General features: G+C 44.4%; 3 protein-coding genes and 1 non-coding gene across 4 annotated transcripts; 2 read left to right on the forward strand and 2 right to left on the reverse strand.

The window, feature by feature from the left end:
- Positions 1-221: 221 nt before the first annotated feature.
- Positions 222-294, reverse strand: BCR41DRAFT_t68. Its single transcript has one exon. It is a non-coding gene; the product is annotated as a tRNA-Arg (tRNA).
- Positions 295-17,291: 16,997 nt separating this feature from the next.
- BCR41DRAFT_54507 (armadillo-type protein) lies at positions 17,292-19,918 on the forward strand. The gene is made up of 4 exons (XM_022030899.1): positions 17,292-17,661; positions 17,784-17,937; positions 18,028-19,750; positions 19,863-19,918. The coding sequence occupies exons 1-4, from the start codon at positions 17,361-17,363 to the stop codon at positions 19,872-19,874; spliced, it is 2,190 nt and encodes a 729-aa protein (XP_021881662.1). The 5' UTR covers positions 17,292-17,360; the 3' UTR covers positions 19,875-19,918.
- A 376-nt stretch (positions 19,919-20,294) lies between these two features.
- On the reverse strand, positions 20,295-21,070 carry BCR41DRAFT_353056 (microsomal signal peptidase 12 kDa subunit-domain-containing protein). Its single transcript, XM_022024064.1, has 4 exons — positions 20,992-21,070; positions 20,791-20,850; positions 20,594-20,680; positions 20,295-20,513 (listed from the first exon to the last, which is right to left on the reverse strand). Exons 1-4 carry the CDS (start codon positions 21,007-21,009, stop codon positions 20,379-20,381), a joined length of 300 nt encoding a protein of 99 aa, XP_021881663.1. The 5' UTR covers positions 21,010-21,070; the 3' UTR covers positions 20,295-20,378.
- Positions 21,071-22,815: 1,745 nt separating this feature from the next.
- On the forward strand, positions 22,816-24,337 carry BCR41DRAFT_305237 (P-loop containing nucleoside triphosphate hydrolase protein; the record flags this gene model as incomplete). The annotated part of the gene is made up of 6 exons (XM_022020782.1): positions 22,816-22,988; positions 23,091-23,175; positions 23,272-23,342; positions 23,435-23,484; positions 23,585-23,999; positions 24,115-24,337. 6 exons carry the CDS (start codon positions 22,816-22,818, stop codon positions 24,335-24,337), a joined length of 1,017 nt encoding a protein of 338 aa, XP_021881664.1.
- Between the last annotated feature and the right edge of the window lie 30 nt (positions 24,338-24,367).

Raw genomic sequence — 24,367 nt, forward strand, 5'->3', positions numbered from 1 at the left:
TCAATTCAAATGATGTTTCATTATCAAGTAATGTTATTCGTGCCCTGACAAACAACAGGAACCATACGAGTGACTGCAGATGTAGCAGATATGCCCTATCTATCGATTTGACTTTAGTTGCAATTCAAGAAAAGAACCATGTTACTCCGTGTCCAGGGTGTCCAGGAATACTTTTTGCTCTCAAAAATAGAGAAAAAAATATCATACCGGATACAGGTATTAGCCCAACGCGGGGATCGAACCCGCAACCTTCAGATTAGAAGTCTGATGCTCTACCGATTGAGCTAGCCGGGCAAGGTGTCCTGCGCATAGTTTTGGATCTCCTTAAAATCTAATTACCTTGTGTTATCATTATATCCAGTAGTATTGTGTTTGGATATAGTGGCTTCCATACATTAGGTAGTATACTCGTCAGGGCACCAAAACTCTTCTCCGTACACCATCGGATACGCTACATTTACACATTCCCTCTCTATACACACCCCTTCCACACCCCCTGTTAGCGCACAAGAGTGCCAACGACATCACTCATCATGGAACCTGCATTAGGAAAAAATCAGCAACATGATCCACCCAATTTGGACAGAAATGTCCCTCATTCGAAAAGAGCTCGCATTCCAAATAGCGGAATCGGATTGGCTGAGTAGTATACTCGTCAGGGCACCCCCCTGTCTAGCCCAGGGGCCGGGTTCGAGTCCTGGTTAAGGCACATAAAGTGAAGCAAACATGTGCCAGGTCAGGGATTTGCTTGAGTTTTTATACTTTCTCTCCGAGACAGCCTAGTGTTCTCCGCTAAGGCTAAGATCGTGGGTGCACTACCCTAAGTCGCCTGGCTGGCCACATGTCTTAGGTATATATTCCACCCCCCAGCCGAACCAGCGGTACATCTGGCAGCACATCCCCCCATCCACCCACTTGACTAGGACAGCGATGATCACAAAGTTTGACGGAGTCCAAAATAGAAATTTCAGACCAATTCCGCAAGATTTGGGTCCACATGCCAGTGGATTTGATCTAATAGAAAAAATTAAAAAAGTCGTCCTTAGCTAGAGTCGGCACGCCAGCCTCCGCAGCTTTTCACGGGCGCAACAGGCCACATCGGAAGGATGGACTTCGAGTACCGATCACGGTGTACATTGGTAGAGAAAAACATGGATACGAATTGGCTCTTCACAGCCATCCCGTGCGAACTTTGAGAGTTTCGCTTGTTTCATAGTTGAGGGCGATATCATTACTTTAGAGCGAGATTATGAAATAAAATTCCTCACCTCTGTGGGTTCTTGTTAACAGGAAAAAAAAAAAAATCCAAATAGCGGAATCGGATCTCAAAGACAGCCCAACAACCAAGAAGTCGGTCCCGCAAGCGGCATAGAGGCGAGCGGGAGCCGCGTTGACGAGGGAACGGGCTCTAAGAGCCGTCCCTCGTATAACCGCAGCCTGGGTGCAAATGGCTTGCGTGCAGCTACACAAGAACAGGACGCAATGGACGAAGACGATGACGCAATGGCCACTGTGGGAGTCACAGAATGGCAGGAAGTGAGACGCACCAAGGATAGGCTGAAGGCGGCCGGCGTCTTCCTCGAGGACCTTTATGGAACAACGGTTGCCGAAAAAAAGAAAGACCTGGAAACAGTCTTGTTGGATGCTGCCATCTATTGCACAGAAGGACCACACAAGGTCAAAGTCAATGGATATACTGCTTTCCGTGTTGCTGTTGAGGATCAACCATCCCTGACAGCGCTCCTGGAAATGACTGCTACACACAAAGATGAAGACGGAAATGAACACGAAGTCCCATTGTTTTTTGAAATGAATACCGACACCCGTGAACGTGAACTGGAACGCACAGTGGAGGTTTATGGTATTGCTCCTAGGACTCCGGAATTCCTTATCAAGTCAGCAATGCTGCAGTTCGGTACTATTGAAAAGATTGCAACCCGCCCATGCTCCAAGGGAGTCAAGATCACCGCAGCAGTAGTTTATAACAATGTTGAGGACGTCACAAAATTCAAATTGGCCAACCGGGAGCACGTCTTCATTGGAAAAGAACTCGCGCGCATCCGCAAAATCGGCAATGAACGAGTCGAGTGGACATTGACACACGTCGCAAAAATCTCAGGTCTCCCTTTTGGAACGACAGACAAGGACTTGGAGCCTCTCCTTGGAGAAAAGCAAGCGAATTTCGTCAAAGTGCCACGCTATTTTTCAAAAGACGGGAAGAAATGGCAATATCAACGAGAAGCATTCGTGTATTTCCCCTCTGCAGAAGCAATGGCGGAAACTATGACTAAACCAGTCAAAATCGGGGGCATTGAGACTTTCTGGGGTGATAAGGACGACAAACGATGCCGACAATGCCACAAACCAGGACACATCATGAGGGAATGCGAGGTATTCATTGCACTCCAGGAGACAAAGCAGCACATCAAAGCTGTCAAGGAATACCAAAAGGGAGGAGCACTGAAAGTTGTACCACAACTCTCATACGCCAAAGCCGCCACGGGAAAGAGTGGAAGTGTTACTCAAAGCAACCAACAGAAGGCACAGGAAGAAAAAACCAATATCCAAAGTTCTGGTCAAACAAACGTCATAGGAAAGAACAGCAACACTGGTGCAGTCGATAAGAAAATCCAGCAACTGGTAGATACAGTGGAACGCCTACAGGAAGAGCAACAACAACTACGTGCTCAAAACAGTCTACTAATCCAAATGTTAATAGGAATGATGAGCCAACATCTTGGAATGGACTTCGCAGCCGAGCACCTGAAGGCAGCAGGACTGAGTGGAGAGTTCCACAGGAACGTGCCCAAAAACAAAGGTAAGTCAGCTGCTTTTCCAGGCATGCCTCCTACTAACGAGTCCCTAGCAGGGATTATGGCTCTCATAGCAAACGGAGCAGGTAGTAAGGAAAAAAGTAGAAAAGAAGAGAAATCAACCTCAAGTGGATTGCCGCCAAAACCACTAGTCCATAATGAGTAATGCAAGCACTCAAAATAGACAGGACAGTACTAGATCTAATAGCAATGCTATTAAATTTGGATCATTTAACATACGGGGTGCGTTAGAAGCTGGGAAAATAGAAGCGTTATGTGAATATGGTGATATGAAAGATTTAGATATGATAGCACTCCAAGAAACCAACATGCATGTTGGAGGGAGTAAAATGGCAAGAAATTTGAAACAAACTAAATATAAAATGTGGTGGGTGAGTGGTAAAGAAGGTGCAACACAGGGAACAGGGGTTGGGCTTTTGATCGCTCAGCATTGGTTCCAGTACGCTGCGAGAACTTCATCTTGTGGGAGCAGAGGCCAAGCGAGAGATTTCAACTTTCCTGGGGGATTTAAAATCAGAGTAATTAACTGCTACCTACCAAGCGGAAGGGAAGATGAAGCAGAAGTAATTACTAAATGGATACAAAAAGAATATAACGACGCGAGAGAAGAAGGGAGGGGTATAATCATTCTTGGGGATTTCAATGCTACTAGGAACCCCCGGCTCGATCGACGACGAGAGAACGCAACGAGTATAAGACCAGAATCGGCACTACTTCAATGGATGGAGACGCAGCCACTTCATGATGTTTTCCGCGCTCAACACCCTCTTCGTGAAGACTATACCTGCCAGAATACGAGCCGTATAGACATGATCTTTGTATCTAGTGTATTCACGGATAGGCTTCTCAGGGTCAAACACAAATCATTGGATGGTATTGTGGCGTCAGACCACAAAATGGTCACTCTAGAAATGACACTGCACCGCCTTATTCAACAACCACTTCATCACATCATTTACAAAAAACCCAAGGGCTACAAATTCTTACTTCGCGATGCCAGCAACGACGATTGGGAGAATTTTGAGAACGGTGTGAATATAAGAATTGGAGACGGCAGTGAATCTTCTACAATGGGCCTACGGAGAGCCCAGAACGACGATGAAAAGGATCTCTTGACGCCAGAAGACCTTCAAAGAATCGACATTGACCTTGCATGGAAATGGTATTCAAAGCTGCTCATAGAAAGCGCCAAAGAAAACTTGCCAGGAAGAGTGGTTGGTCGGTCTGGAGTGAAGCCAGAACAAGAATTGTGTCTCCGCCACCTCATACGTGATCTCGCTAAAATTAAAAAATTGGCAAATCAAACCCGCAGAGGATTATCAACAGTACAAAGAGACGCAAGATGGACAACACTGGTAGAGCAGCAGAAAAAATTTAATAAGAATGCTGAGTGGTTGAGGCTGCAAGGACAAGGGGAGATCGAAGGCCTCACTACTATACCGGACACGAAGGATAGCGACGATGTATGGAAAGATTGGGTAAGAGGAGTAAAGCACAGATGGACAGAGTCAATATCATTTTTACAGGCGACAAGGAAGCTGGAAAAGACAAGGACGATGAATGGCCTGATAGAGAAACGCTGTGGAGAGTTGAAGTCGGCAACAGGGAAAATGATAGACAAAGTGCTGGGACGTGGCGGAGGTAAAGTGACAATAGACCGGATTCAGGACGACGAAGGCGGTGTCACAGTGAATATTCTAGAGCCACAGCAAGTTAAAGAGAAGGTACGGGCATGGTTCGACAAGTGGCACGGACGTAGGCCGTCAAAACCGCTAGAGCCGGGTTCGAGATGGCAGAAGCAATATAGCCCTCAGAGGTGGATCAAGAGTGAATGGTACGACGGTCTGATGGATCCACCAAGCAGAAATGAGTTTTCAGCTGTGGTCCTGGATGCACCCAAAAACAAGGCAGCTGGTGTGTCAGGCATTACGAACGAAATGATCCAACACCAAGGACCGCAGGGGCTCTTTATCCTCTTCCAAATCATAAGTGCCACTATCGTGCAAGAAGACGTCCCCAAGGATTGGAAGACGGGGCTCCTCTATTGCATACCAAAAGCTCCAGAATGGTCAGGAAACATGGCAGAGGTAAGGCCGATAGCTTTGTTGGAGCACGCACGGAAAATAATGTTTGCAGTAATAACAAATAGGTTAAGCGCGATCATGGCCAGGCACGATATTCTACGAGGACCAAACTTCTCTGTTCTTAAAGGTACTACCACTAAGGATCCAATCCATATCCTGCAAGCGGCAATGGAAGACGCAAGAGAGTTCAAGAAAGAACAGTGGATTGTGTTCCAAGACATGAAACGGTGTTTCGACTCTGTCAACTGCGCCCCCGATGGGATGCTTTCTCGCGGACTAAGACGGCTCCAGGTCCCTGAACAGTTCATACGCCTATGTGAAAACATCGCCATTTCCAAAGTGAACAGGGTGATTACTGAATACGGACCAACTGACGAGTATCATCCAGAGTGCGGTTTGGATCAAGGTGGAGTGGAATGTCCGCTTTTATGGAGAATAGCATATGATGCACTCCTGTGTGAAATTATAGACAGTAGCACTGGATATAGTCTAGAGGGACCAAGAGGGACACCATCAGTTGCTGGCCTTGCTTTCGTGGATGATACTACATGGATATCGGACTCCAAAGCACATATGCAGGAGATACTTGACATTGCAACGACATTCTTCATTCTTAACGGGGTGGAAGTGAACGCCAAGAAAACGCAGGTCATCTGTATCAACAGCAAGCAGGATAGGAGGAGCACGCTGAAATTTGGGACACCTACAGAAGAGATCCGACCAGTGGAAAAGAATGAATCGGTACGGATTCTTGGTGTTTGGGTCACAGCAACAGGAAATCCAACAGCAACACAGCAAATAGTGGAGCAGGAAATAGAAACGACCTGTAACATTCTCCGGTCCAAAGCCCTGACAGATCGGCAGACAACGTATATTGTCAATAATGTGCTCATCCCAAAGGTGCTGTATAGGATTTCGGCCCAAATGTTGCCACCAACGTTCCTACAGAAGATGACTGGTAAGTATATGTCACTGTGTAAGCGGAAAGCACGTATGCCATCAACTACGCCAAACAGCATTATGAACCACAATAGATTGTATGCCATCAAAGACTTGGCGAACGCTCAAGCGGAAGAACAAATATCTACCCTGGCGCTTCGACTTAATGACAGCAATGTAATGGGACGGATATGTCGGACACGAGTACTGATGCTGCAGCACAGGAATAAGATGGAAGTCTCGCCAACTTTGGAGCCACATCGTGTCAAAAAGTATCGCCACAACTTTATATCGAATGTTTGTGAAGAAATGAAGAATCGTAACATTACTTTCGACCTATCGATCGCAGCCGAATTTGGTCTCCCACACAACGCTCTCTCGACATGGAAATGGCTAAACGGAGAATTACCACACGTATGGAAGGCGCTCACCAAGCGTATGGTATACTTTGTGGATCAAATACTTACGGATGATAAGGAGGACATGATCTCATGGCACGCATTCAGGACCCGTTACGGAGGGCCTAAAGTTTCGCCATTCTGGTTCAACCAACTTCAAAACTTTTGCTTCGACAACGATTATGTGGGTAGGCATGCAAGAGAATGGAACAGGAGGAAACTGGCACTTTTAGACGTCAGTGATGATGACAGCAACAGCGACAGTAGTTATGTCAGCTCGGTAGACGGGGATACAGAAGACGAAGATCGAGAAGCGATTCGTGCACTCAACCAATTCATAAAGCATGAGGCAGCGAACAGAACCTTGACAGTATCACCGGCTAATCAAGCTGTTGAGCCACCAATTGGAATTAAGTGGATTCTAGATCAACAGAAGGAGCGGAAAAAGAGACGAGAAGCTGTTATGAAAGAGGCGCGCAGAGCAACCAGAGAACATAATCTTAGGCGACAAAGAGCAAAGTTAGATGCCATAGTCAGAAGAGCAGAACGCCACCAGGACCGAGAGCGAAGGCATGGTGAACGCATGCGAGCCCGCGAAGAAGCGAGGAGACGCCGGACCCAGAACACAAGGAGATATGAGGGTCTGAGCGAGCAAGCTCTGCTAAGGAGAGCAAAAGTCGACCTGGATTCCAACGAGACACCGTGCCTAAAAGTGATCCCTGAAGTCAACAGAGGCCTAGCCAGGGACACAAATGGAGTTATCATTAGTGCCAATACCGAGGAGAAAATCCAACGCCAAAGGGAACGGTACAATACCCAGCCGGGTAATGTCATTTATACGGATGGATCTCTCAAAGATATTGGCACTGAAAGAGTAAGTATGGCATTTGGTGTGGTAGTCCAGACACAAGAGGGTGAGTTTTACACTGCGCTATCTGGTAGAGTAGCAGGCAACGCATCCTCGACAAAGGCAGAGCTAGCTGGTTTGTTGGCAGGAATACTTATCAGCCCACGAAACAGACCTATGACAATCCGACTTGATAACAGCGCAGTTGTGACTCAATTCCGAGCATTGGTCCGAGGCAGAGTGGATAGCACGTTGCGACAACGTATTAGATCACCGTATGCAGTATGGTGGGCAGCTATACACAACGCATTTATTCAACAAGGATCGGAAGTCACGGTCGAGTGGGTCAAAGGACATGCCGGCAACAGAGGGAACGAAGAAGCGGACGAAGCAGCAAAACATGGACATTATGGCGAGCTATGGGATATCAACATAACGGAGCATAATGACATGTACTGCCATGCAAAGTTCAACGGTGTACCAGCGGAAGATGACTTAAGGCAGATCCTTAAGTTACAGTCAACAACTCGTACACATCACACGTGGATCGCTCAGAACAGGACGCAGGAGCATGTTAAGGATTGGACAAAAATTGATTGGCGAGCTACTATGAACATTGTTCATGATAGCAACCTACCGAAAGGACTCTTCACCAGCCCAGCGGACTGCCAAAAGCGAGCGCACAGGATCAAGAAACTCCATGGAATGTTGCCTACACAGTCATATATGAGACACTGGAGGCCAGACTTTTATGAAGACGGCAACTGCAGAGTGTGTGGGACAGAGGATGAAGACACATCGCACATCTGGAGATGTCCAAGGACGATGGGGACTCAGGCCGAGAAGTGGAAGGAGATAATCCAAAATGTGAATGTGATAGGGGAGAGGACATGAAGGAAAGCGTTGAAAGCAGTGCAGGAGCAAGCACAAAGGGCCAGAGAGAGGTGTAGACCCACCAAGGACAAAAGAGCCAACTTTTACTGCGGCAGAGGAGGACTACATTTGGAAAACTCTGGAGATGCATATCGATGGTGTGCGAGAAGTACGACGCCATGGTGATAGGAACGACGGTGATGAGGAAGAGAGAGAGCACACACCAGATTGGTCTGTGCAGGACATTTACCATTGACTTACGCCCAAGTCCATTGCTCAGAGTTGGAAAGTTGGCTTCAAGACAACAACAAGGATAGCTACATATATGGCAGGGCGCTTCGTCAAGGCCATAGAGGAATTCGGTCGTACAGAAATCTGGAACAAACGGTGTAAAGTCACCGTTGAATGGGAAAAGGCTCGTGGAATCACTGCTATGAGCAAACGCGCTAGAGGACGCAACTGTGTTGGGGAGCACAGACGTAGTAGCAATGATTTCCTTGTCCCTTCCCTCAGACAAAGACAGAAGCTGAATGTAAAAGAGATCTACAAGATCGCGGATGACCGAGTCCGGGACAGTTACCTTGGGAAAACCAAACTGGACGTGATGGAGCGGCTAGGTGGAATGAAGTTTTTGATGACTATGGATAGCGGATAATTTGTCGCGTTGCGCAACAGGCCACGTCGGAAAGGTGGACTTTGAGTACCAACCACGGCGGTCAGGGTTTATGAAATCATGGATACAGCGGCTCTTGTCGTTTGTGCAGTAATAGCTGTTTATTGACTATAGTTTCTGGAGCATTTTGTTCATAGAGTGTAGAAAATAAATCCCATGACCCTGAGGGTCCTTGTTATCAAAAAAAAAAAAAAAAGTATACTCGTCAGGGCACATATATACTCGTCAGGGCACCCCCCTGTCTAGCCCAGGGGCCGGGTTCGAGTCCTGGTTAAGGCATCTCCAGCATGGTCCCACAATGTTCAAAATGCCCTTCATGAGTCCCTTTACACACACAACTTTATCGAAGTATGGTGTAGAGACAAAAAGAACATTCTTCAGAGACTAGACGAAGAGGAAGAGAGAGATTTAAGGGAGCTCCAACAGCTAAATGAGGCTGAAAACAATGAGAGAGCAGATGAACTACTCACAGAAGACAATATGTTGGAGGAGCAGCCCACTGAGGATGATGAGGATGATGACGTTGGATATATAAGTTACCTCAGTGACGTGGAAGAAGACCCCAGAGAGCCACTTGATCCCCTAAGTGTAGAACAGCGGGAGGAAAGAGAAAGAAGAGCACAGTGTTACATACAAGAGGGTATGCAGGAGTATGAAGGATACACTGAGTCTGATCGCGAACTCCAAAAAGAATACTTGCGAGAAAATTTTGAAAAAAGAGAGCGTTTGAGAGAAAAAGAGCGCGAAGCTAACGAGAGGCATAGGCTGTGGAAAGATCCTCAAGGAAGGAAAATGTTTCAATTTCGCGACCGTTTGGAAAGAGGGAAGAGGGAGCAATGGTTGCTAAGAAAAATAGAGCAAGAGAGGAAAAAAGAAGAGGCGGAGAGAAGGAGAGTGTGGCGACGTGAACAGTGGGTGCAAGCCAAGCAAGAAGCCGCACACTCGAAGGCTATCGAAAGAGCTCGCCGTCAAGAACGCCTACGGTTACAGGCTAGGTTTCAAAGGCTCGATGAACAAGGAAGAAGAGAACAGCGACGGCGAGCGGCTTTCAACCGAGCAAGACGTAGAGCACAAGAGCGAAACAAGATACGTGGACGCCATGAACTCGATGAACAAGCTCTCGATAGGAGGCTCAGGACGAAAGCGCAAGAAGAGATGGACTCCTCAAGAACAAGGAATAATAAAATCCCAGAGGGTCATCATTGGTGGTTTGGCTCCTCTGAGTGCCTAGGTGTAGAGATCCCACAGGTTGACATGGACAATATACTGCGTCAAAGAGAGAAACTATCAACGATGAGTCAGCTAACACTTTACTCCGATGGGTCCCTTGAAGAGGCAGGAAGAAGGGCGGCGCGGATGGCTTTCGGAGTGGTGGCTCAGATAGGCCCAGAAAGCTTCTCAAATGTAGTTTCAGGTAGAGTCGATGGGTATGCTTCATCCACCAAGGCAGAGCTAGTAGGACTGTACGCAGCCATCCTAGTCAGTCCCCGTAACGTTCCAACGACTGTCTACATAGACAACATGGCGGTAGTGGTTCAGTTCAAGGACCTTGCTCAAAAGCGAGAAGCAAGCACTGAACGGCAGCGATTGCGATCCAAGTACGCAGTGTGGTGGGCAGCCATTTCGAGAGCGCTCTTTAAGCAGGGCGGGAAGGTAACTGTGAAATGGATCAAGGGCCATGCTGGGAATAGAGGCAATATAAGGGCAGACCAAGCCGCCAAAGATGCTCATTTTAGCGAAATGTGGACAATCAAAGGACTGGAACACAACGATCTGCGCTGTCACGCTATTTTCGAGAACGAGGTGGTGGAGGATGGTCTTAGACACCTGCTAAAGCTCCAATCAGCAGTGAGAACACATTACTTGTGGGCGTCTCAGAACAGAGTCAGGAATTATATTGCAGACTGGCGAGAAGTAGAATGGAAAGCAAGCCTGCATATTCTTCACGATGGCAACACGCCTAGAGGCCTCTTCACCAGCCCAGCAGATTGTCACAAGAGAGCGCACAGAATAAAAAAGGTCCATGGTATGCTTTCTACACTCACTTATATGAGGCAGTGGCGACCGGACCTGTATGAGACTGACATCTGCAGGGTGTGTGAACAGGAGCAGGAGGACATAGAACACCTCTGGCGATGTCCCATGACACTGGACGAGCAATTGAAAGGTTGGAAGCAGGCCATAGAACTCATCACGAAGGATGGCAAAAGAGCATTAGTGAAGGAGAAGAAGCTCTGGGAAGACAAACAAGGGAAAACACAGGAGCCAAACCTGAATAAAGGAGGTCCCTCGTTTACACCTGTAGCCGACAACGTGATTTGGGGCTCTTTGGAAGCGATGTTCAAGGGCGTCAGAGAGATCCGACATGCAAGCACTCTGTTTGGTGAGGAAGACGTGGATATGGGACGGAGGAACGAGGGTGAGGATGCCCACTGGACTGTCCAAGACTTGTACCACGGTTTGGTGCCGAAGGAACTGATACAAAAATGGAAGACGATCTTCAGAACCACAGCATCGATCTCAAGGTACATTGTTTGCCGCTTTGTCAAGTCAATCGCGGAACTCGGCAGGACTGAAATCTGGAACAGACGCTGCAAAGTCACCGTCAACTGGGAAAGAGACAATGGTATCACCTCTGCGAGCAAACGCGCCAGGGGACGCAACTGTGTTGGGAGGCACAGACGTAGCAGAGGTGAATTCTTTGGCTCTCACCAGGGACAACGACGAACAGCAGATGTGAAGGCGATCAGGACTGAGGCAGACCGGCGAGTGGCGGCAAGCTACCGGCAGCAGGTGGAATTGGCGATTATGGAGCGCCTGGAAAGCTGTAAATTTTTGATGATTGAGGACAGCGGCTAAAGGATGACCTTCGCGCACAACAGGCCAAGTAGGGAGTAGAACCGTGCCACAGGTCCTCTGGGACCAAGGAAGTCTACTCAATGCTGACGTGGTTTATGAACAGGATGTAGTACTGTGGCAGTATGACGATGCGGCTTCGGTCGATTATTGGATACCGCTTTATTTGCGACCCCAGTAATGGGGCAACCCATTTATAGAGCTAACATCTAAATAAATCCTACATGACCTCGTGGGTCCTTGTTATCAAAAAAAAAAAAAAAAAAAAAAATTCTCCGCTAAGGCTAAGATCGTGGGTGCACTACCCTAAGTCGCCTGGCTGGCCACACGTCTTAGGTATATATTCCACCCCCCAGCCGAACCAGCGGTACATCTGGCAGCACATCCCCCCATCCACCCACTTGACTAGGACAGCGATGATCACAAAGTTTGACGGAGTCCAAAGTAGAAATTTCAGACCAATCCCGCAAGATTTGGGTCCACATGCCAGTGGATTTGATCGAATAGAAAAAAATTAAAAGTCGTCCTTAGCTAGAGTCGGCACGCCAGCCTCCGCGGCTTTTCACGGGCGCAACAGGCCACATCGGAAGGATGGACTTTGAGTACCGATCACGGTGTACATTGGTAGAGAAATCATGGATACGAATTGGCTCTTCACAGCCATACCGTGCGAACTTTGAGAGTTTCGCTTGTTTCATAGTTGAGGGCGATATCATTAATTTAGAGCGAGATTATGAATAAAATTCCTCACCTCTGTGGGTTCTTGTTAACACGAAAAAATAAATAAATAAATTAATATAATAAACGCCCTGTGCACTCTTTTTACAGTAATGCCAAGGGTACTGCAGTCAGATGGCACCATGTCAAGAAGCTGCATGGTATACTACCTACCCCCAATGTCATGTAAGCTAGACAACTCCTTCTTTATCCAGATCGAGTTTGCTGTGTCTGTGCGGCTGTAGACCTTGGTGAGACCCACAGTAACATTTGGGAGGAGGCTCTGTCACGCATAGACCGCTGGGGCCATGAAGCCACTACCGAATACAAGAAGGGCCACAAGAACATGAATCTGAGATAGGCCAGCCCAGATCGGGACGTAGATTTACAAGGATTCCCATCCATCAGTGGGGTGCGTGCGATTTTAAGCACAGACTGTTACGTACCGAGGTTTGGGAGTACACCTCAGGGGCCCTTCCATTTTTATTCATAAGGTCAGAGCATTGTATAGCGGTCATGGCGGGACCTTAATAAAAAGCCCCCACTTGGCAACAATAATAAAAACAACTTCTTGATCTCCTTGAGTCAATGTTTCAGAAAATACTTCATTTTTAAGGAAGTAGATAAGTTTAAGAGAAAGCAATATTTCCGAAAACATCAGCACATATATACATCCATCCAGCTTTTTCGGGCTATGACTCTTCCTCAGTTGAAAAGGCTGTCATCACTCAGGACAATCACTCTCGAGAGCAGGATTTAATTCTTAGATCCGATAATTCCTCAGAATCCAATGCTCTCACTCAGAGGGAGCTCACAGTCCACGACAGCTAGGTCAGTGTTGCATATTTCACAGTACACGGGTTACATAAAAATTAATATGTGTTTCATATACAAAATAATACACAAATGACTGTATATCATAAAAACTCGCGCGGTACGAGCATAGAAGGGACGTGGTGATTATACACGTTTGCACCATGGCTACTCTATGTATGGTGCCCGTAGACAAACTTGTAGTTACATTTAGATACGATTTTGAATAAATAGCCCATGGATGTGATGTGTGTTCCCACATCTGATTCTCACTTACTTTTGTTCTGATTACTACCTGTCTGTCTATAATTTTTCAGTCAGCATGAAAATCAAGCTGTCGCTGATGAAAATCCTGATTTGCGGGATAGAGTACAGGAAGTGCATAGGCTCATGGCCTTGATTGATATTTAAGGCCAGGGCTGTGACGGATTTTCGAGGATGTAGACATGGAGTTAGATCAAGATGATTTAGTTGTGGTACTAAGGAACAATGAAGTAAGACTGAAGACACTTCTTTCAGTCAGGCTGTTGCTTGCATCCAGGTATCACAAGGTAAGCAACATAATCAGGAGTGTCAACATAGACTTCAACCTCAAATTCAATATGCTGACGAGGCTCTAGGGCAAGAAACAGGAAATTTGGGACAGTTTGGAGACTGATATCGTTTCACTAGTGGCAGAGACCAAGTACATGAAGCGTGATCTGGCCCTTCAGGACGGTGGTTCTAGACCAATTGGCCCACTTGAACCATCAGCGGTATCAAGGCCGTATGGACACGAGTTTTCACGTTAAGTGGAGTAGTTCTGAGTAAAGAATGCCTTTTAGTCTACCAGCATTTCAAGTTGTAGTATACTCCACTTGACTCAAAACCCAAAGAAGTAGACTATAGCCAGATCAGTGGCTCGAAATTCAAGGACCCTGCGGGAGGAAATGATGAAAGACTTGGCAAGGAAAGTCAGGTGCTTTCTTAAAACCTTCCAATCTTTTTATCGACGCAGCCTTTCAGGAATCCTCTTCCATAAGGTGGCCTGGATATACATATATGCTTATATCTTTAAGCAAGGTAGACAGGACAATGCTGAATTACGAAGAGTGAATCCAAAAGTTCCCTCAATCTGAAATGACTTGGGATCGTGTCAAGGATTGTGATTACAGGATTCTAGAGTTTGACAAAATCCAACCCGATCTTATGATCGAGTAACTAGAGGTACGTCTCAAGAGCGGAGAGGCCATCCCTGGCTTCGCGGCACGGGTTTTACCGTTGATAGAGTCACCAGGCCGCATAGCATATTGCTTGTCAGATGTTGATTATCAGGCCATTAAATCTAAATACAAGTCCTTCCGGAACGTAGGTTCCATCATGAGATATTTGGAGTACCTCCAGTTGCTTCTAGGCGCGTGGCCAGGTGCAAAAATCAACCATAGTCTGAGAATAATCAAGAGGTCCGGTGGCGAACCTGCTGCCGACAAGATGTTTCAGCATGGAAAGATGGAACAAGTCGAGAGACGAAGTTCTAAAAACAAGTGTGCTCACGTACATGGCTTAAGAGGCGATGACGGCAGCAAGAAGCAAAAGCTGTCATTCAAGCCATATACTTATACCAAACTTTGTAAAGAGATACAGAAAAAACATGATCCTCGCCAATGCTGGTACAAAAAGATGGATGAAAAGGAGGATGTCTCGAAGAGCCGACCCAATCCAGGCAATGGTAACTTCAAAGTCATGAGTGAGGTAAATAGCTTCAACAAAACAGTTGGGGCTTTCTCTCGCATTATAGATGACACTCATTTTAGCTGATTTTAGTGACAATAAAGACGAAAGTATGTTATTTTCAAAATATTCTTCATTTTCCAACCTTAATGGTAACGATGTGTATGCATCCAAAGGCCCTACAAAGGGTGACAATCGCATAGCCTTTCCTATTTATATCATGGGGCAACCATGTACAACCCTGCCAGATCAGGGTACTACTATATCTCTTATCGCATTAGATGTAGCAGGCAATTTCAATATTATATATGATGAATTGTCTAATTCGCCATGATCAGAAAGGGCATGGACACTGCAAGTGTCATTACGTGTGACAAAGTGGTTATCATGTAATTGAGGATCAGCTATATATCATGGACATAGAGTACTACGATTTCATCATTGACATGAATCTTTTTAGCCGATTTAGTTTTGCTGTTACCGGAATAGCTCAACCCCAAGCGATTTTAGGAGATTTTCCTTAGGTTCCAAATGATGAGAAATCCACTGTGATTTCTAAAGAAACATCACAATGGGCAATAGATGAATTTCTTAGATGCAATTGAGCCATGTCTCCAGGCAAATGCCTATGTCGACCCAATCTCATATTGTACAAACCTGGCTGTGTTATCTCAACCATTTCATGCACAGATTGAAGCCGGCAAAGCAGTGCAGAAATGGCGGGATCCAGGGGTTAATATACTTGATCCAAAGGATAATTCGTACAATAGCTCTCTTACGATGGCAGCTAGAAGGGATCTAGAAGGCAATATCATAAAGTATAGAGTATGTCTTGATCTAAAGACACTGAATAGGTAACTAATGGGTACTGACAACTTTCTTCTACCTTTAGTCATTGAGGTTCAACAAAAGATAGCTGGTCATAAATACTTTTCTGCCATTGATCTTTCTCAGGCGTATCACCACATGCCTGTAGCTAAGCAGAGTCAGCCACTCACAGCTTTTACATACAATGACAAGCAATACCCTTAAACCTCTCACCAGCATCTCCCAGAGAGGATTGTCTCAACTATTAGTGATCATTATTGTGGAGTCTATGTAGATGATATTATTATTTTCTCAAGAATAATAGATGAGCATCCTGTGCATGTCAAGATCATTTTAAGCAGACTGACCGAAGCAAAGCTCATCATTGATTGAGAAAAGAGTAAGTTCCTGAGTACAGAAGTGACGTTATTGAGTTTTTGTCTAATGAACATGGTAGGAGCGTCAACACAGAAAAAATAGCCAATGTGCGAACATGGGTATATTCTAAAATAAGATGATTCAACGATATCTTGGTCCCTTCAATTATTTTAGAGAGTACATTCCTCTCTATAGCACTGTCACTGCCCCTCTCAATTAGCTGCGTAATGCAGGAGATACATTCAAGCTAAATGATCTACATAGAAGAAGCTTCGATGCAATAAGGAATCTCATTGCCACCGCACCAGTATTATCATTTCCGGACTTCAAGGCACCATTCTATGTCGCAACAGATGCTCCTAATGCGGGCATTGATGCAGTTCTCTATCAGTTATCGATGGGGCGACAATTTCGCGTTAGTGCTGATAGACGCTTGTACAAGATTCGTCATCCTAGAGGCACTACCGAATGAGGAGCCCAGTACTGTTGCTGTACGACTGTTCTAATTATTTTACATGATTGGTTTCCCCAAGATCATCCATAGCGACAACGGCACTGAATTTATCAATGGTCTTTCCAAGCTCATGAATGAAAAGCTGAAGGTAGGTCACAAACTATCCACTCCATACCATCCCAGGTCAAATGATGTAGCAGAACGGCTTGTTCAAGCCCTCAAGGATAATAATATCCAGAAACAGCTTGAAGGTCACGATGAAGCGTGGGACAAATATCAGCCCATAATTCAACTTCAATTAGATGTCAAGGCCGCCAGTTTACATGGGTTTACTCCATTCTCCTTATTTCATGGCAGATCCTTTGCGGGTTTTCGTCTGCTGAGTCTCATCCTTTGTCTGACGAGGAGCTTAATGAGCGATTGGATTATTTAACCAATTTGGTTTATCCAGACATAGCTGAAAAGAGTGCAGACACACAACGTAAGATGATCTCTAAATTTAATCACACCCACCGATTTCCCTCTAGGGTCATTTGCTGTGACGAGGGATCCATCACGGAAGGCAAGCTTGCACCTAAATATCATGAACTATACAAAGTCATGGCCAGAGCAGAGAGCGGTAGCTATACTTTATTAGATGCCACTAATAGTCAGCTATTACGCAACTATGCCCCTGAGCAACTCAAATTAGTCACACAGGCACTTGATGCTTCAAGTGATGAGTCCTTTGAAGTCGAATCTATCATCGGGTCACAACTTCACACCAAGGGGAGTGAAAATTAGGAGTAAATGAATTCCATACTTAAAATATAAAAAGGATAGGAATTAGAGTCCTTAATTCCACTATTGTGACTACCAGCTTGAAAATATATACAAACAAAGCTTTTTTTTTTTTTTTAACTACCTACATTCAGTTCATTTACTTTTCATTTTCTTTCTTACTCTCATACTTCCTACTTTCATTTAATATACAATCCATGGCTGTTGCTGAGAAACGAGTGCGTGGTTCACGTGGAAAGAAAAACAAAGGAGATAAGGATAAAGGCAAACCCAAGTATGAAGCCGAGTCAAATGATAATAAAAAGTTTCAGCGCGCACATCAAACTACCTACGATCGCAACGTGAAGGATGCTGAAAACAATGGCGGATCGATTCGTCCTGACCGTAAAGAACAGATCGACGCTGCTGCCATCTTTGGTTTCATTGATCCGGACGTTCAACAGTACTTTAAGGGCGTTGAGCAAACCATAGACGAACTCAATTTTGAGACTGCACAGGGTAAATACATGAATAATTACTTTTCCATATTTTCTGTTGATTGAGAGACATTTGAAACTTTGCATTTACCGACATTTTTGACTACTTGATGCCTATTATTCCTTTATATCATTGCAACACAGAGCAACAGCTTTTCTTGGAAAATGTATACACAGAAGTGCAAGGGAAGGAATTAGTCCTTGCGACCGACCATTCCTGCTCTTTGGTTCTTGAGAAATTATTAAGAGCATCAAACGACTTTCAACTTCGTGTGTTTTTCGACAAGTTTAATGGAAAGTATGTCTTTCAGACAAGAGAATCATGTACTACAGACGAATGTTTCAATTGACAGCATAGTGACCAACACCTACACTATTTACACTATAGCTTTTTGAAACTATTTACACACCGGTTCGCATCTCATGTTTGCCAGACACTAATCACATTGTGTGCAGATGCGGTTGAGAGAGAAGTCAAAAGCAATGATATCAAATCTAAGGAAGAACACGAAGTGCCTCAGGAAGATGGCGTCTTGCTCAGCGCACAAGATATGATCTTAAATATGTGCACTCAGACTCAAGAAGAATTTACTTCCTTGATTTCTGATCCGTTTGCCTCCCATATCATTCGTGTTATTCTTCATGTGCTTTCAGGACGTACTGTTGGTGACGATGGCACTGGAAAGGGCAATATCAGGAGTAAGAAATCTGCAAAGTATAACGATGCTAACAATAGCAAGACTAATAATATGGGCGTGTTCCGGCCTACTCGTCTTGTCCCACCTTCGTTCAAGGAAATGTTACGTACTATTACTTCGACTATGATGAATGGGCTCAGCGATTCGGTTGTTCGCTCCCTTGCTGTCCATCAGGTGGCTAACCCTGTGTTACAGCTGCTATTGGAGGTCCTCGCTAAAGACAATGAGATGGCAAAGGATCAGCTTGTAGACAAGTTGCTAATAGATATCACTCACGAAGAGGAATCTGGGCACAAAAATGACGATCGTGATGCCTATGTTGAAACTTTGCTTAGAGACCAAGTCGGATCCCATCTGCTGGAGAAGATCGTACAAGTCGCTTCACCAACGTTGTTCCAAAAATTCTATATATTATACTTTCGCGGTCGTTTAGTTAAGCTCTCTTTTCATCCTATAGCCAACTATGTAATTCAGCAGCTCTTCGTTCATGCTAAGACGTCGATTCAGCTAGAGATGATGGTCGAGGAGGTACTGCCAGAGTTCGAAAGCTTTTTGAAATATGGTCGTCCAGGCGTCATTCGAGCAGTTGTTGAGGCGTGTAAAAACGTGGGTGCGTGCCATAAGGAGGTGATCAAGGGGCTCTGCACTGCCTTTCATACCAACACACCAGTGGAGCGTAAAGAATTTATCCATGTAGTCCTGCATATGGAGACTTATGAGGCACTGATGGAGCGTCGGAAACAACAGGAGTCGATCAAGCCTAAGTTCCATCCCCAAGGCGCCGTTGTTTTACAGCTCCTACTCCAGTACCCAGAGGAACATAGCAAAATTGTAGTTGATAGCTATTTTGCTCAAAAGGACGACTTGATGTATGCATGGACCATGGATCCCGTAGGCTCGCACGTCATTGAGGCGTTCCTGACGTCACCTACATTGAATCTCAAAATCAAAAGAAAGATTTTGAAGTCATTCTTGGGTAAATACCATTCTATGGCTTTGGATCGGTATGGTGGCCATACAGTTGACAAATGCTGGGCAGTTTCAGACATAGATATGAAAGAGAAGATTGCCACCGAGTTGCTGGAGCACGAGCTAGAACTATCGCAGAGCTTTCATGGGAAATTCATCCTTCGCAACTGCAAGATCGACCAGTTCAAGCGCAAGAAGGAGGAGTGGTTGGAACGAGAGAAGGGTATTGAACGCAAAAGGGATATGTTCAAGGATATCCTCGGAGATGCTGTGTTGGCGACTGTTCAGGGTAAGCAAACTGCTGCGGGCAGTTCAACTGCAGAGCTTCCTGCACCTAATCCAAAGATGGCGGATCTTGGTTTCGGAGGCGGCATTGCTGGGGTCAAGACTGTAACTGAGAAGAAGAAAAAGAAATCTAAGAAGAGTTCTGAAGACCCCAATAAGGTAATATGTCACATTGCATTGTCGCCATCTTTTTTTTTTTTTTTTTTTTTTTAAAAAAAAAATATTAAGTAATTTCCCACCAATTTATAGTTACTAATTGAGGATGATGAAGAGAATCCGCTAAAGGAGAAGTACAAGTCGGATGAAATTGACAAGTTGTTCAAGAAACGATTGCATAACGAGAATGCCGCCAAAAAGAGTAAAGACGACAATCAAGATACTGATATGATCACAATATCCGAGAATGAAGAGACAAAGTCGGAAGATGAAGAAGTGGAGGCTCCAAAAAAGAAGAAGAAGGTGTCTAAGGATCTCGGGTCAGTTTTGGATGCCATCGATGCAACCAAAAAGAAGAAATCCAAGAAATCCAAGTCTGACGATGGTGGGCGTAAAAAGAATAGCAAGCAAGACAAGGACAGCAAGAAGCGCAAGTTCATGTCCTGAGGAGGTTCAACCTTATTAATATTTCCCCCTTCTATATCGTGTAATATTTAGCATTCCTGAACCAAAGTAATATATACAAAAAAATGGAAATATCTCAATGTAGACATTTCTCGGATATTTATGTAGTATTGTCGTTATAATAACTAGAAGTTGTAGACCTTTGTAATAAAATGCAGAGAGCTGTTCATGACAATTTTTCTTTGATATCCTCTGAAGTAGATGTCTCATGTTCTTTTGACACAGTAATTGCTGTCTTCTCTCTGCTAGGCAGCCATTTGATGGGGTTCCTGTTGAGATATGGCCAGGCAGGAATCACGAGCTACAAAATGAAATGATTAAAGTTTAACATCTAAAAGGTTTATGGAGTTTCAAAGCTTGTGTATTTGCATCGTCTCCTACCAAAGCGGTCAGAATCACGCCCGCAGAAAAAATGTACAGCGACACGCGAATATCCTGAAGCAAAATACCGACTATGAACCCGATTGCCTAATTAGTGGTGTGGAGGATATTTTATTCTTATTAAAGAGGGACCGAAAAAGCTAATGGTATCGTGTTAGCGATTTCCAGTCTCTTTTAGTCTTCCGTATTAGACTTACACCAAATGCTGAGATGACACCCTGGGTGATTTGTTCCGCAAGGTTTTGACCTTGAAAATCCTTTTTTTAAAAAAAAGTTTTGTTAATAGATTACGAGGACAAACCAATAAAATAACAAAAAATAATAAAAAATAAGACATAAAATGGTTCTTTATTATAAAAAAATGGAAAGATCTTTCTTTAGCTTTTTTAATGACATACAATATGATATTCGATCATGGTAATGGAAGAAGTGTAGGGAATGAAGTGATGACCTGAAGCAACATGAACATGAGTACAGATACAACTCAAATTCCGCTAAAATTACGTTTCTAATTGCCGGCTTTATATCCTAACTAATCGTAATTTTAGCTACTGTTGTGCTATTCGAATATCATTTCACGCTGTTCCTTTCGCACCCGCCTGGCATCCATTCTCTTGCTCATTACCAGCTCACTTACTCGCTCACTTACTCGCTCACTTGCTCTCTCGCCAACATACACATTCACTCATTCACTCATTCACTCATTCACTCATTCACTCATTCACTCATTCACTTGCTCTTTATTAAGCTTGCATTCGGCTCTGTCTTTTTTTTTTTATTCTTTTTTTTTTTTCTCCATTCTCTTTGCATCTTTCTCTCCTTCTTTCTCTCACTCTCACTCTCTCTTCTCTATCTCTTCTCTCTCTCTCTTTCTCTTTCTCTTCCCTTCTCTGTCTCTCTTTTACTTTGTGCTTTACGCTGGTTTTCTTATAGACTACTTTTTTTTTTTTTTTTAATATTACCTCAAACGTCCTATCTGTTTATTCTCCATTACTCTCCGTTTAAGCTCAAACTTAGTCATGTCTACTTCTTTGCTGTTGGAGATGCTTCGTCGCTCCGGACTGGAGCACTTTTACCCAAGGTAAAAGAAAATCATTCAATATAGGCATACCACAGACCAAGCATGCCACATATTCACTTTCACATTCACATTCACACAATTGGTGCACACTTTCTGCATTCTACAAACATTACCATTAAATGTTTGGTATTCAGGTTTCTAAATGTGACATTACTTTGAGCAATGGATTTGACCATGAATGCGTTCAGATAGAGACTTTACTCTGAATAGATTGCTATACATATTCCAAAAATGAACGATGGTGTATTTTGTTGACCTTGTTCATTTTTCTATTCACATGATTTTAGCTTTTCAACGCGCGGAATTACACAGCTTGACAACCTTGTCCAGGTAAGCGAGAGTGCCCTGCAGACATGCCTTTTTCTCTATCCTGCATCATATTACTCTAAATCGTAATGTGCCTGAAATTCGATCGACTTGATAAGTTCTCTTTTAATGCCTTTTACCCTCACTGTCTAACTGTTTGACACCTCGATAGCTGTCTATGCAAGATTATAACTCAGTGGGCGTAACAAGCATGGAGGATCGGAGAAGACTTTTTCAGCTTATTCAAACCATCAAAGCAGAATACCCAGACATATCGGGAGTCATTTCTACGCCCTCATTATCTTCTGCTCCCTCACTTTCGCATTCACCAACAACCTTTTCATCACATGCGCCTTCTGGAGCAGTAAATGTTTTAGATGGATCCGGTTATGGTATGACTGGCGTTACACGAGGCTTTGGTAGTCATTCTATGAGCGATACTACCGCAAAGCAATCTGATCCCAGGGCCTCCGTTGGCCGCCGATCAGGAACAGCTACCGCTAACGCACTAAACTCGTCGGCTATGGGCCATTCCAGAACTATGTCTAATTCTATGGGTTCTTCAGCACAGCAACAGCTGCACCAGGATGACCCTACACAGCAACAGTTACGCCACCAACAACAGATGCAGCAGTTTCATCAGCAACAGTATCAGCAACAGTATCAGCAACAATCACAAATACAATACCAGCAGCAACAATATCACCATCATATTCAACCACAACAGACATTTGATGGAAGAAATTTTAAGGAAGCTTCCGAGGACGAGGAGGACCCTATTCCTGTGCTAGAGTCCAAGCAACGCGGCCTAGATGCATACTCCGTCCCAACAGGGATGGCTCGCGCCAAAGCACTGGGTCGAAATGCCTCTAGCTCCACTGCCAGTGATATGACCGCTAAAATTCGAGTGTGTGTTCGCAAGCGGCCACTTAATAGCAAGGAAATTAACAAAGGAGAGAAGGACATGGCCACAGTCTTGGGGTGCCAATTGGCTGTTGATGAACCAAAGTATGTCTGCGTTTTATTTTTCAGCTTCTATTTATTTATGATCGATAAAACCAGATCTTTGTACTAACTCTTATTCTCTCGCACACACCATCCATTTTATAGGGTTCGTGTAGATATGACCAAGTATATTGAGCGGCACAATTTTATATTTGATGATGTCTTTGACTCTGACGCGACAAACGAAGATGTAAGTTGCCTAGTATTTATAGTCATCGATGTCCATGGATTAGCAGAAATTTTTGATGAAAGATGAGCTAATGTATCCTGCTCCCTACCGTCCTAGGTGTATAGAAGAACAGCCTATCCTCTTGTCCAGTACCTGTTCGAGGGCGGGAAAGCAACGTGTTTTGCATAGTAAGCAGCCAGGCCATATTGCATGTATTAATCCCTCCACGACTTTGTCCAAACATCAGAGCTAACGATTAGTATAAATACCGACTCGATAGTGGGCAAACAGGGAGTGGAAAAACATTCACGATGCTGGATGACAAACAAGGTAAGAAATAGTACCTGGACTGAAAAAAGAAGGGTAGCATTTGGATATAAGTTAAGCAGACTGGTGAACCGCTTTCTGTTTTACATCATTTCATTACTAGGCCTTTACGTTCTGGCTGCGCGTGATATTTTCATTATGCTACGTAAGCCGGAGCACTCTCATTTATCAGCCTATATTGGTTTCTATGAGATTTATCAAGGACATTTGTACGACCTACTTAATAATCGCAAGCGATTAAATCCTCGTGAGGATGGCAAGAGTAACGTTGTGATTTCAGGATTGAAGGAATATGAGATCGTCAATGTGCAAGGACTGATGCAAGTCTTTGAGTATGGAAACAATGTTCGAAGTACAGGCAGTACCAACGCCAATGCTGATTCTTCACGGTCACATGCCATTATGCAGATCGTACTCAAAAACAGAGCCAACAAATCTGTGGAAGGCAAGCTAAGCTTTATTGACCTAGCTGGAAGTGAAAGAGGAGCAGATCGTGGTGAAACGGATGTCAAGACCAGGTACGTGATCCGTTCAATACTATCGTGTTTATTTATACATATACATGCATACATACATATATACATATATACATACACTGGCTCACCACAGTTATGTTTTCTTCGCACATAACAGAATGGAGGGTGCCGAAATCAACAAGAGCTTACTGGCTCTTAAGGAATGTATTCGAGCTCTAGACCAAGACAAGAAGCATACACCATTCCGTCAAAGTAAGCTCACTCAGGTCCTCAAAGACTCGTTTGTCGGCAATTCAAGGACCTGCATGGTTGCTACTATTTCTCCAAATAACTCCAATAGTGAGCACACGCTTAATACTCTTCGCTATGCTGACCGGTAGGGAGACTTGGCGTTGTGATTCTATAACTCT

This window comes from Lobosporangium transversale, assembly GCF_002105155.1.
Source record: "Lobosporangium transversale strain NRRL 3116 chromosome Unknown BCR41scaffold_17, whole genome shotgun sequence".
In the NCBI taxonomy this organism is placed as follows: domain Eukaryota; kingdom Fungi; phylum Mortierellomycota; class Mortierellomycetes; order Mortierellales; family Mortierellaceae; genus Lobosporangium; species Lobosporangium transversale.